General features: G+C 40.2%; 1 protein-coding gene across 11 annotated transcripts in view; it reads left to right on the top strand.

The window, feature by feature from the left end:
* PCT (phosphatidylcholine transfer protein) overlaps positions 1-11,527 on the top strand; it is a 304,249-nt gene that overhangs the window by 246,232 nt on the left and 46,490 nt on the right. For 2 of the 11 annotated variants that reach the window (XM_071082924.1, XM_071082928.1), the window contains one exon: positions 6-3,523. The exons of the other annotated variants lie outside the window; for them this stretch is intronic. Coding sequence is in view for 1 of the 2 variants with exons in the window: in XM_071082928.1 (XP_070939029.1) it covers positions 6-35 (30 nt within the window). In the remaining variant the exon portion in view is untranslated. The remainder of the gene's footprint in view (positions 1-5; positions 3,524-11,527) is intronic. 11 annotated transcript variants of the gene reach the window in all.

Genomic DNA, 11,527 nt, shown 5'->3' with positions numbered 1-11,527 from the left:
TGCAGAGTTACACCCAAGCTGCCAGAGTTCTTTAAAGACATCAGGGGAGGCCGGACAGTTTTCCCAAGCTATTCCCCATCCATAAAATGCCCTTCTCTCCCTATCAATTACTTCAATTTCTACATTTTCGGCATGGCCTACTTCTAATGTTTTCTTCCGCAGAGAATTGTTCTTAGCCACTCAGACTATAGGAATCACGCTCAGTTGCCATATATTGCAAACAGTTCAGTGTCACCATTTCCTTTGCTACATACAAAGTCTTTCCTCCAAATAGAATACAAACCTATTACAGAGATGCAAAAACATGATGCCTTTTGAAAATCCCAAAGGCCTTAGCACACTAATTATTATCATTATAGCAAACACATATCTAGCACTTACTATGTTCTCTTCCAAGCACTTTTCACACATTACCTCATTTAATCCTGACAACCACTTATGCAGCATTTCCTATTGTCATTTTATTTTACACATGAGGAAACTGAATCCTAGGCCGTTTAAGAGATAGTCCCAAGGTGACCCTGCTTAAACCAGAGATCTCTCCAGACCCAGAACAATTTCTCATTGGCACCTTCACTTTGCTCGACTGCCAAAAAAGTAGATATTGATGTGGAATCTCAATACAGCACCTGGCTGGAGAGCATTGCTTGTCTGATGATTCACACTTTTAAATAAAAATAATAAAACTCTTGGCTGGACAGCTTCACTTCCACAGTCCAGCTGGGATGTGGTCACTGTGGTTCCAAAACACACTTGGGTGATATTTCAGCTTGAATAAGTGTAATTTGCACATTCGGTTGTCAAAATTCTGCACGGAGGTCTTGTGATCACACTCCTTGTCAGGCATCTGCCAAAAGCTTGCTAATGTTTTGGCTCCCTTGTCCTGCTGGTTTTTGCTGGAAGTGACCTAGAGGAGGGTGGGATGCCTTCTCCTTTAGTTGAAACCCAAGTTAAAATGGGACAATCTGGGTGAGTGACCCAAACCTAAGTCCCGGTTCAACCATTATTTACTGAGCATTTAGTATGTATCAAGCATTTTCCTGTATTTTATTGCACTGACTCTTCCTGGTAGTGCTCTGAGGTGGGCGTCGTGATCTGTATTTTACAGATGTGGAAGTAGATTCAGATGTGAAAGGCCATTCAGTGAGTAGAACTGAAGAGATCTGATTCCAGGTTTCCTGCCCTCATCTCCATATCAAGGTGCTTCTAGTTCACTTTTAGGTGAATAAAGTAAAGAATGGAGGGGTAATAGAATAAAGATGATAATAATAGCCAGGTGCGGTGGCTCACGCCTGTAATCCCAGCTCTCAGGGAGGCAGAGGCGGGAGGATAGCTTGAGCCCAGGAGTTCGAGACCTGCCTGGGTAATATAGCGAGACCCCGTTCTCCACAAAAAGGAAAAAAAAAAAAAGACAAAAAAGATGATAATAATAATAATTACAAACATCACTACCAACATTTATTGAGACCGCACTGTGTGCCAAGCACTATGGGAATACTTTACAGGTGTCACGTCATTTTACCCTCACAACACCCATAAGAGGTAGTAGGCACTAGTATTTCCCCCATGTTACAAAGAAGGAAAATGATGCTCAGAGATGTTAAGCAGGTTAGCAAATAATGTGCCAAGATTTAAGCCCAGACATTTTGTTGCCAAGGCTTGCCACAACAGCTATATGAAAGCATGGGAGTATTAGATTAGATTCCTCACCTGCCCCATAGCTTCAAAGAAAGCACCAGGAGAAAGTGTGAGGTCAACAATTTGAAAAAATTTATCAGGTTGTCAACATTTCCAGTGGAGCCCATTCAGCCAAAGTCACCATTTTCAACATTAACTGCCATGTTTCAAGGCTGACTTAAGAATATTGAACTCAGACTCTGAGGAAGACGATGGACTTATTGAGATGGAGCCTCACCTGGCTTGGAGTCCAGGATGTCCAGGCTAAATCTGCGTCATTTAGTCCTTTTCACCCCATTTTATTGGATTGGGAGTAAGCTGGAAAGAAAATCTGGGTGCTTTGCCAAGGCTTTGGGAATTCACAGCCCTGTCACTCAGAGATGAGAAGGATCCTTTAGTTAGAAAAAGTTCTAAATCACCCCTTCTGAACGAGAATCAGTGATGTGCCTTTCCGTAGTCAGGAGAGTTATCACTCCTCCCCATGAGGAAACTGGGCAGTCACAGTGAATCCTGGAAATGCGAGCTGCTCCCAGAGTGATTGAGAACAGACCTGAACTCAGTTGCTCACTTCTTGGTATCAAAGGGGTTGAGTTGTGCCTTGCAAAGGAAGAGCAAGAAAGAAAAGAATAGTAGAATGAGGTTTTGTTTTATATCCAGTAATCAACCCACCAAATTAAAAATGAGCAGGGCAGTTTTGTGTGTGCTTGTGATTTGCTACACTGTTTTCCTTTCCTCTCTTATTTTTAAAAAATGCTAATTAATATTATAATGACATTAAAAGAAGTACATTATTTATTTATTTATTTTGAGACAGAATCTTGCTCTGTTATCCAGGCTGGGGTGATGCAGTGGAGCGATCTTGGCTCACTGCAACCTCCACCTCCCAGGTTCAAGTGATTCTCCTGCTTCAGTCTCTCGGGTAGTTGGGATTACAGGTGTGCACCACCATCTCCAGCTAATTTTTGCATTTTCAGTAGAGACAGGGTTTCTCCATGTTGGCCAGGCTTGTCTCGAACTCCTGATCTCAGGTGGTCTGCCTGCCTCGGCCTCCCAAAGTGCTGGGATTACAGCTGTGAGCCACCGTGCTCGGCCAGAAGTTTAATAAAGAAAATATTCACATTCCACTTTTGGCTTGTGGAATATGGGATAGTCTTTGCTTGTGCATCATCCATTCTTACGTAACTGTAATCAGACAATAGAGTGAGTGTTTTTCCATGTTGTCACATATTCCTTAAAAATATTCCTTGCTGGGCATGGTGGCTCATGCCTGTAATCCTAGAACTTTCGGAGGCTGAGGCCAGAGGATCTCTTGAACCCAGGAGTTCAAGACCAGCCTGGACAATACAATGAGACCTTGTCTTTACTAAAACTAAAAACATAGCCGGGCATAGTGGCACATGCCTGTGGTTCCAGCTACTCAGGTGGCTTGAGGTGGGAGGATCACTTGAGCCTGGGAAGTCAAGGCTGCAGTGACGAGAGATCGTGTCACTGCACCTCAGCCTGGGTGACAGAGGAAGGAAGACCCTGTGTCAAAAAAAGAAAAAGAAAAATTGTTTCAAAAGAGAATTCAATGTGTCGATTACAAAGCCCATTGCTTCTTTTCTGTCTTAATTTTGCTGACATGCTGATATTTTAATCTCCATTCTAGAGTGTGAGCTTATTCATATCCATTTTAGAGGAAGAAGGAGGTTTGAAAATGAAGGGACATGCACATTTGTCTACCCTGTCATGTGTTAATGGTTCCCGTTAAGAATAAAACAGAAAACAGGATCAGATAAGAGGAAAAACAGAAGAAAAAAAGATCAAAACTGTTCATTAAAATGAGTTTTATTCTAGTTATTTTCAGGTAAGGAGATCCAAGGTAAAAAAAAAAAAAATGCACTAACCAGCTGACAAACAGCTCTGCCCTCCGGAGGCTTGGCAGACACTCAGCAGCTGCTCCCAGGGGCAGGCACCTCTGGCTGTGCCAGCAGCTGTGCCAAGGCTGGACAAGGTCGGGGGGGAAAGAAATGCCTCACATACCTTTGGATCTGTTTAGTCATTGACGCAGGAAATAGGTCTGTGTCGCTCAGCTGGTAGCATCATTGCCTTTGCCTGGAAGGTCAAGGGTTCAAGGACCACACTAAAAATTTGGCAACTTCCCAAAGTCAATGCTCGCACTGTCATGGAAGGCGGGTGGCGATGAACGCTGGAGAAAGGAATGCTGTCTCCACATATCCCAGGAAAAATGGGCTCACAGGGGCAAAACAGACACCACACCACTCAGTTTACTTTGACCCATAAGCTTCAAAGTACTCCAGTGTGGAACTAGCAGAACTGTCATCCAGGGGACAGGATGGTGTCATAGGCGCCTCTAGAAGGCAAGTGGAGTTTGGGGCTTTCTGATGCGTGCTCTACCACCTTTTCTTTACTGAACCCTCAGCTCAGCCTCTGTTTCAGCTTTGAGAAACTCAGAAACGAAGAACAGAGCAAAATTGTGGGCAGATCCTCAGGAAGAAAAGAGGCCCACACTTACTGAGTAAACTAAGCCTGGAATTCAGGTCCACAGCCCAGTAGAATAATCTCTTTGTAAACTTCTCCAAAATGCTTATGTGCATTGCGGCTTGAAAGTTCAATGTTATGCACAAAAGCAATTTACTATAATATTTAAGATATTTAAATTAGTTTAAAAGTTTAAAAAGCATGATTATATTTGACATTATTTGGAATTATTTATAGTAAATACACTGGATAATTTTGCTTTTGGCTAAATATTGGAAATTTGGGGAAATAATTAAAAAAATGATAGTAGAGAGGTAGTTCAGCGAAGGTAAATGTGGAAATACATCTTTTAAAATAAAACAAGCCCACCCCACTAAAAGATAGATCACTTAAGCCTGAAATACAATTTATCCTTCTGCCTAAAGAATTTCTATGGCAGCAGGTGTGGCCTGAACAACAGTGCACACCTGAGTTGTCTGTGCATGGAGTAACATTTTGGCTTACAAGTTACCACAGGGCTAATTGTTGCTTATTTATTTCGTGGGCTGCTCTGATCCTAGATACCTTTGTCCCAGAAATGTGGGAGATTGAGTAGGTGTGGGGATGGTGCTCTTCAGTAAAATTGTCTTTAGACTGGAGAAGGTAGAGTAACAGGCAGTTTCTTGTTAGTCTAAAGGAAAAAAAAATCTCTGACTCCTTTTCCCTTGAAATAAAACACCTTGCTTGCAACCAGCTACAAGAGAGGTTTGAGGCTGGCTTGCATTGGGACCCTGCCAGCAGGTCCAAGTCTGGTGTTCATGCTCCCAGTACATCTTTTGCTGTCGTATCACGAATTTTTTATTTATTCAGTTATTAAGAGCTATCTTTCTGCTCCTACCCTCAAAGACCTAAACATGACCTCTCATCTTTTGAAACCAAAGACAGAGTGAAACAATCCCCAAAGAAAGGAAATCCTACAAAGTCTAATGGAAGTTACACAGTTTTGGATTTCCCTTGGCATTTTGTGGTACCTGTCTCTAGTCCTTAGTGCTTTCTACCTAAATTACTAACATTTCCTCTCTTTGTGAGGACAAGGTTCTTCTTTAATTTTTTAATAGCTTTATTGAGATATTCACATATCTCACATATGATTCACCCATTTAAAGTATATGCTTCAATGGCTTTTATTATATTTACAGAGTTCGGCAGCCATCATCTTAATCAATTTTATAACATTTTCATGATCACCCCCAAAGAAATCCCAAATGTTTTAGACAACACTCTCCAATCCTCCTGTCCTCCCAGGTCTCGGAAACCACTAATGTAATTTTTGTCTCTATGAATTTGTCTATTCTGGATATTTCATATAATTGGAATCAAGTCTCTCTTTAAGCATCCTACTATTCTTCTACAGAGCCTGGCCAAAAACCTCGTATCTAGTAGGCCTTTTAGCAAGGCTAGTTACTTGATTTAGGTATATTAAATGACTCTTTTAGGATCAGTATAGTTCATGAGTGGGTAACTGGATAGTCCTAGATGAAAGACCTCATATGCCATTACCCATGGTGTGTTAATGGTCTGGATAGTATCAGAATGAAAAGACAGCCTATGAGTCATAGCTTCCCCTAGGTGAGGTCCCACAGACATGGTCTCCTGTACTCCTCGTCTGTTCAATGATATAACACGGACGCCATCAGCTCAACAAATCAGAAATCGATTCCCTAGAAGACTGGAGTTCTCTTATGAGTTGCCACACCATGCTGCGTGTTAACAGGCAATAACACTAAAATGCACTAAAGACCATGTAATTTATTCCCAACATGCTGTTATTCTTTCCAAAACATTAGCTTTGGAGCAGAACGTTTGCTAAATGTTGTCTTTATTTCCAAAGCTTGGGGTAAAGATCATATGCAACCAATGACTGAGAGATAATTGGCCACTTTACAGTTTTAACCTCAAATGAACTCCCCCGTCTGAGTAAATTTCCTGGTAAAAGATCCCATTTTAATAGAATGTGAAAGCTGCAAGAAAGATGGAGCTTACAGATCACAGTATGTTCTGTTAGATAAATGACCAGGAGTAATATTTCTTAAAACCACATTTTGTAGACAGAGTTAACAGAAAACCCAGGAAAAAAATACCCAGTGGTTCAGCATTCATGCTTAAATGAAAATAGCATGTGTGTTTTCAGCCCAAGTTGTGCCAGGACTTGGAGGGAAATTGGCAAGGATTAAAACCAGGAGTCGTTTGGGGGTTATTGGGTATTGTCATCCTGGACCTGACCTCACAGCTTTCTCTTGGAGGAGAAAGCAAAAAGTAGCTGTGCTAAAACTTTGCTCTAAGAGTTGCCACAGAGTCCAGAAAGTTCCTCTTCTTGCAGTTGGCTTATTTTCCCTGAGCTGGCATTGAGCCAGAAGTCAAGTTATTATTTTGTTTAATAGTTGAAGAAATGACCATCTTGTGCTTTTTAACCTAAAGGTGGCCTTGACTGCAGATCCCTGGATGTGGTGAAGCACCTAAGAAGGTCAGTTCTTCCAATACAATGGGAGGGTGCTATTGCTGTGCATTTAAAGTGAGGTCCTTGGTTTCCTCGTTTGGATTATCATCTTTGGTGAGGTTTGCCTCATGGAGAACTGGTGACTGCGAGTTGTCATGTACAAAGTGGAAGAGTAACTTTATTGTCTTAAGCTCAAATTTCACAGGCTTGCACTCCTTGGTTTAGAATTCAGATTCCTCAGTATGAAAGAGACTAAGAAAATGTCACACTTTTTAATCTATTTGGGCAGAAAGAAAATTTAAATCTAGTCAGAGAGGGTATCTGTCTACAAGAGCTCACCCCAAAGATTTCAATTAGTTATTCAAGAATCCATGTCGAAGAATGCACTATGAGCCAGGAACTATCCTGGGTCCTGGGGGTTACAGAGGAAAACTAACCATGACTCTGCCTTTAGGGGCTCATGGTTTATTGGTGATTGGTCATAGGGGAGAGGGAGAGGGAGTAAGACATACGTATGGTAGGTACCATGACACAGGTATGTACAGGATATGATGGAGCACAGCTTGGGGCGGGTCAGAAATACTTTTAAGAAGAAATGAATCCAAGGTAGAGGCGTTAGCCAGGCATCTGAAAGTTCGCAATTCCATGGGGTAGGCAGTTTGGCTGAGGTGGAGGGACCAGTACATGAAAAACCACAGAAATGGAGATCGCATGATATGGTTCAGCATGTCTTGGGTGGATAGGCATGTGTTTTTTGAAAGATAAGGTAAGACAAGTTGGCAGAGGCCAGATCAATAGCAGCCTCGGGTTTTTAACAAGACCACTTTTCCAGCTCCTCCTGGCTATTCCTACATGGTACCTGGTGCCCTGAGTTCTATCTCAGCATTAGTCACTGTGTGAGTATCACTCTTTTTTGCTCTAAGCAGATAGATCTTGCAGATCTGTAAACAAATTCTGGTTCTACCACTTACTATGCATGTAACCTTGGAAAAACTACTTAGCTATATGGAGGCTCTGTTTTCTCTTCTGTAAAATGGGTCAAACCAAAAACAGCTTCATAGGGTTATTGTGAAGATTACCAGGATCAAACAAGAACAAAGACTGGCAGGAAAAAAAAAAGTGGTCATGAAATATTTGTGGAATTAAATTGGGTACAGGAGTGAAAAGGAAATTCTTCTGTCTGAAAAATAGCCTTTAGCTTTCCAAACACCAGTAGCTGCCAAAGGAGTATAGGACACCTGGAAAGAGGTAGAAAAGAGAGATCCGAACCATGAAGAAGAGTGACAGGAAGCCACAGACCCAAAACTAGAAGACGGTAAGCCAGTGAAGCAGATCAAAGTGGTAGGGGTGCATCTTGTGCCAGAACAGCAAGGGCACTGCCAGGTCAGAAGGGTGGACAGGAGGAAGGAGGTGGCAGATGCTGGCTCATAGGGCACTTCAGGGAGTGAATGCATGGCAGCCTGTGGCTTCCTCTTTCCTGATGTTGTCCTGGTGTCCTACCAGGCTCTGGAAAGAAATCAAAAAAAAAAAAAAAAAAAAAAAAAAAAAAAAAAAGAAAAAAAGAAAAAAAAAAAAAGAAAGAAGAGAGGAAAAAAGGGAAAAAGAAAACAGTGGCATTGTTGTTTAACAACAACAACACCCCTTCATGACAGAAAACACATAACAAACTAGAAATAGTAGGGAACTTCCCCAACCTACTAAAGTGTGTTTATGAACAAACCACAGCTAACATCATACTTAATTAATTGTGAAAGCCTAAAAGCTTTCCCCCTAAGATCAGAAATAAGACCAAGGTGTCTGCTCTTATCACTCCTATTCAAAATTGTGTGGGAGGCTTTAATCAGGGTAATTAGGCATGAAAAAGAAATAAATGACATTAAGATTGGAAAGGAAAAAGCAAAACTATCTGTTTGAAGATATATGATTTTATATATAGAAAAACAATCTTGAAAAAGAAGAACAAAATTGGAAGATTTGCAGTTCCTGATTTAAAAATTTACTACAGGCCGGGTGCAGTGGCTCATGCCTATAATCCTAGCAATTTGGGAGGCTGAGGTAGGAGAGTGGGAGGATCATTTTAGTCCAGGAGTTCAAGACCAGCCTAGGAAATATAGGGAATCCCAAATCCACAAAATAAATAAACAAAAAGTTAGCCAATCATGGTGGTGTGCACCTGTCATCCTGGCTACTTGGGAGGCTGAGGTGGTAGGATTGCTTGAGTCCAGAAGGTTGAGGCTTCAGTGAGCTGTGATCACTCCACTGCACTAACAGAGTGAGACCCTGCCTAAAATAATAACTTACTACAAATAACTTGCTATAAATCTACAGTAATTAAGACAGTGTTGTACTGGCATGAGGATTGATATATAAATCAATAGGATAGAATTGAGGATCCAGAAATAAACTCTCTCAATTACAATAAATTGATTTTCCACAAAGGAGTATCAAGAAAATTCAATGGGGGAAGAATAAGCTTTCTCAAGTGAGACAAATGGATATCCATATGCAAAATAATGAAATTAGATCCCCTGCCACCATATATAAAAATTAACTCAAAATAGATCAAAGACCTTAAATGTAGGAGCTAAAGCTATAAAATTCTTAGAAGAAAACATAGGGGCAAATTTTTTTATGGATTTGCCAATAATGTCTTAGACATAGCACAAAATGCATAAGTAAAAAATAAACAAAATAGATAAATGTAGCTTTATTAAAATTAATAACTTTTGTGCTTCAAAAGAAACCATAAAGAAAGTGACAAGACAATGCACAGAATGGGAGAAAATTTCTGCAAATCATATATCTGATAAGGGGCATTCCTGTTGCTATAACAAAATACTGCAGAGCAGGTAATTTATAAGTAATAGAAATCTATTTCTCATAGTTCTGGAGGCTGGGACATTCAATATCAAGGCACTAGCAAATCTAGGGACTGGTGAGAGCACTCTGTGCTTCCAAGATAGTGCCTTGTTGTTAGGTCCTCACATGATGGAAGGGATGAAAGGGCCAAAGGGATGAACAGCTCCCTCGAACCTCTTTCATGAGGTCATTAATCTCGTTCATGAGGATTCTACTCTCATAACTTAATCAGCCCTAAAGGCCATACCTCTTAATACTATCACATTGGTGATTAGATTTTAACATATGAATTTTTAGGAAACACATTCAGGCTACAGGGGTGCTTGTATCTAAAATATGTAAAGAAATGATACAAGAGACAAAAACTCAATTAAAAAATGGAAAATAATCTGAATAGACATTTCTCCAAAGAATATATACAAATGGCCAATAAGTGCATACAATATGTTCAACATCATTAGCAATCAGGGACATGCAAATTAAAACTGCAGTGAGATGCCACTTCACACCCATTAAGATGCCTATAATGAAAAAGATGAATAATAACAAGTGTTGGCAAGGATATGAAGAAGTTGGAGTTCTCATACACTGCTACAAGGAAATGTTAAACAGTGCAGCCACTTTGGAAAATACAAAGCAGTTTTTTAAAACGTTAAACACAGAGGTTTAATGTTCAAAAGGTTAACATTTGACTTTGAAATTCTACTCTTAAGTATAGATACAGAAGAAATAAAAACAGGTCAACACACAAACTTGTACGTAAATGTCCATAGGAGCATTATTCGTAATAGTCAAATAATGTAAATAGTCCAAATTTCCAATGACTGATGATTGAATAAAATGTAGTATATTTGTACAATGAAATATTATTTGGCAATGAAGTACTGATACATGCTACAACATGGAGGAACTTTGAAAACATTATGTCAAATGAAAGAAGTCATTCACAAAGGATTATATATCATTTCATGTACATGAAATGCTCAGAATAGGCAAATCCATACAAAAAGTAAATTAGCAGTTGCTTGGGATTAAGAAGAAATGGGGAGTGATGCTAATGGATATGGAGCTTCTTTTTGGTGTGATAAAATGTTCTAAAAAACAAAGCTGTCATAAAAACCAACAATACAAATAGCTATTGTATTTAGCACTTTCTAAATGCTAGCTACTGTGCTAAACTATATACTCTTACCTAAGTCTCATAATAAATATGCCAGGAAACTTTTAGTTTTATTTACAAAGGGAAAACATGAGTTCAGAGATAAGGAAATTGACCAAGGTCACAAAACTAGTAATTACCATACTAGTTAGGACTTTAACTCATTTTTGTCTCATTTTGAGTTTCAGTGTCTTACAAAAGGATGTTAGATGGATCTTGTGAGCTCCTTGTTTACAAGGCTGGGGTGTTCACAATAGTGACCAACACAAAACAGTAGAAATTAGTGAAATTTCTGCCTCTGACTTTCTCACCCCGGAACTGGGGTGAGGTGTTGGCTCCCAGGCTCAGTGGATATGAGGTGGCAAGGAATCTATCCTCAGTTAACTGTGCTCTCCTGCCTTCTAAGGACATCATTGTTCTAGAGGCTCCCTTAATTATCCCTCAGATATCTCACAGCTGTCATTCTGGAGGTGAGACTCTTGACCCTCCACCCCTAGCACGTGATTTTACAGATTATGTCTTGTGTTTGAAACTGAGTCCTGTTACTGTTGGCTCTGTCTGCTTCCTAGTTCGAAGAAACAAAACGTGAGAAGGAAGGTGTTAAGCCCACAAGACAAAGACGTCAAATAGTTCTCATCAAGGAACATTTGGATGAGTTTTGGGAAAATGACTGTGAAGCAGATGGATTACATTTTCTGTTTGCGCTCAGCAATTAAGGGGAAAGGGGACCCAAGCCAAATGTGCTGGGATTTTGTCAAACTCCAAACGTTGGAACACATTTCAGGATGTTTGACTGAGTTTGGCAGAATCAGTACCTTAACTGTGGCCTTCTCTTCTTGGACAAAAGGTGACCAGAGAGCCTACAATAATCCAAG

Source organism: Macaca nemestrina, chromosome 17 (assembly GCF_043159975.1).
Source record: "Macaca nemestrina isolate mMacNem1 chromosome 17, mMacNem.hap1, whole genome shotgun sequence".
Lineage (NCBI taxonomy): Eukaryota > Metazoa > Chordata > Mammalia > Primates > Cercopithecidae > Macaca > Macaca nemestrina.
This window is presented reverse-complemented; position numbering and strand designations above follow the sequence as displayed.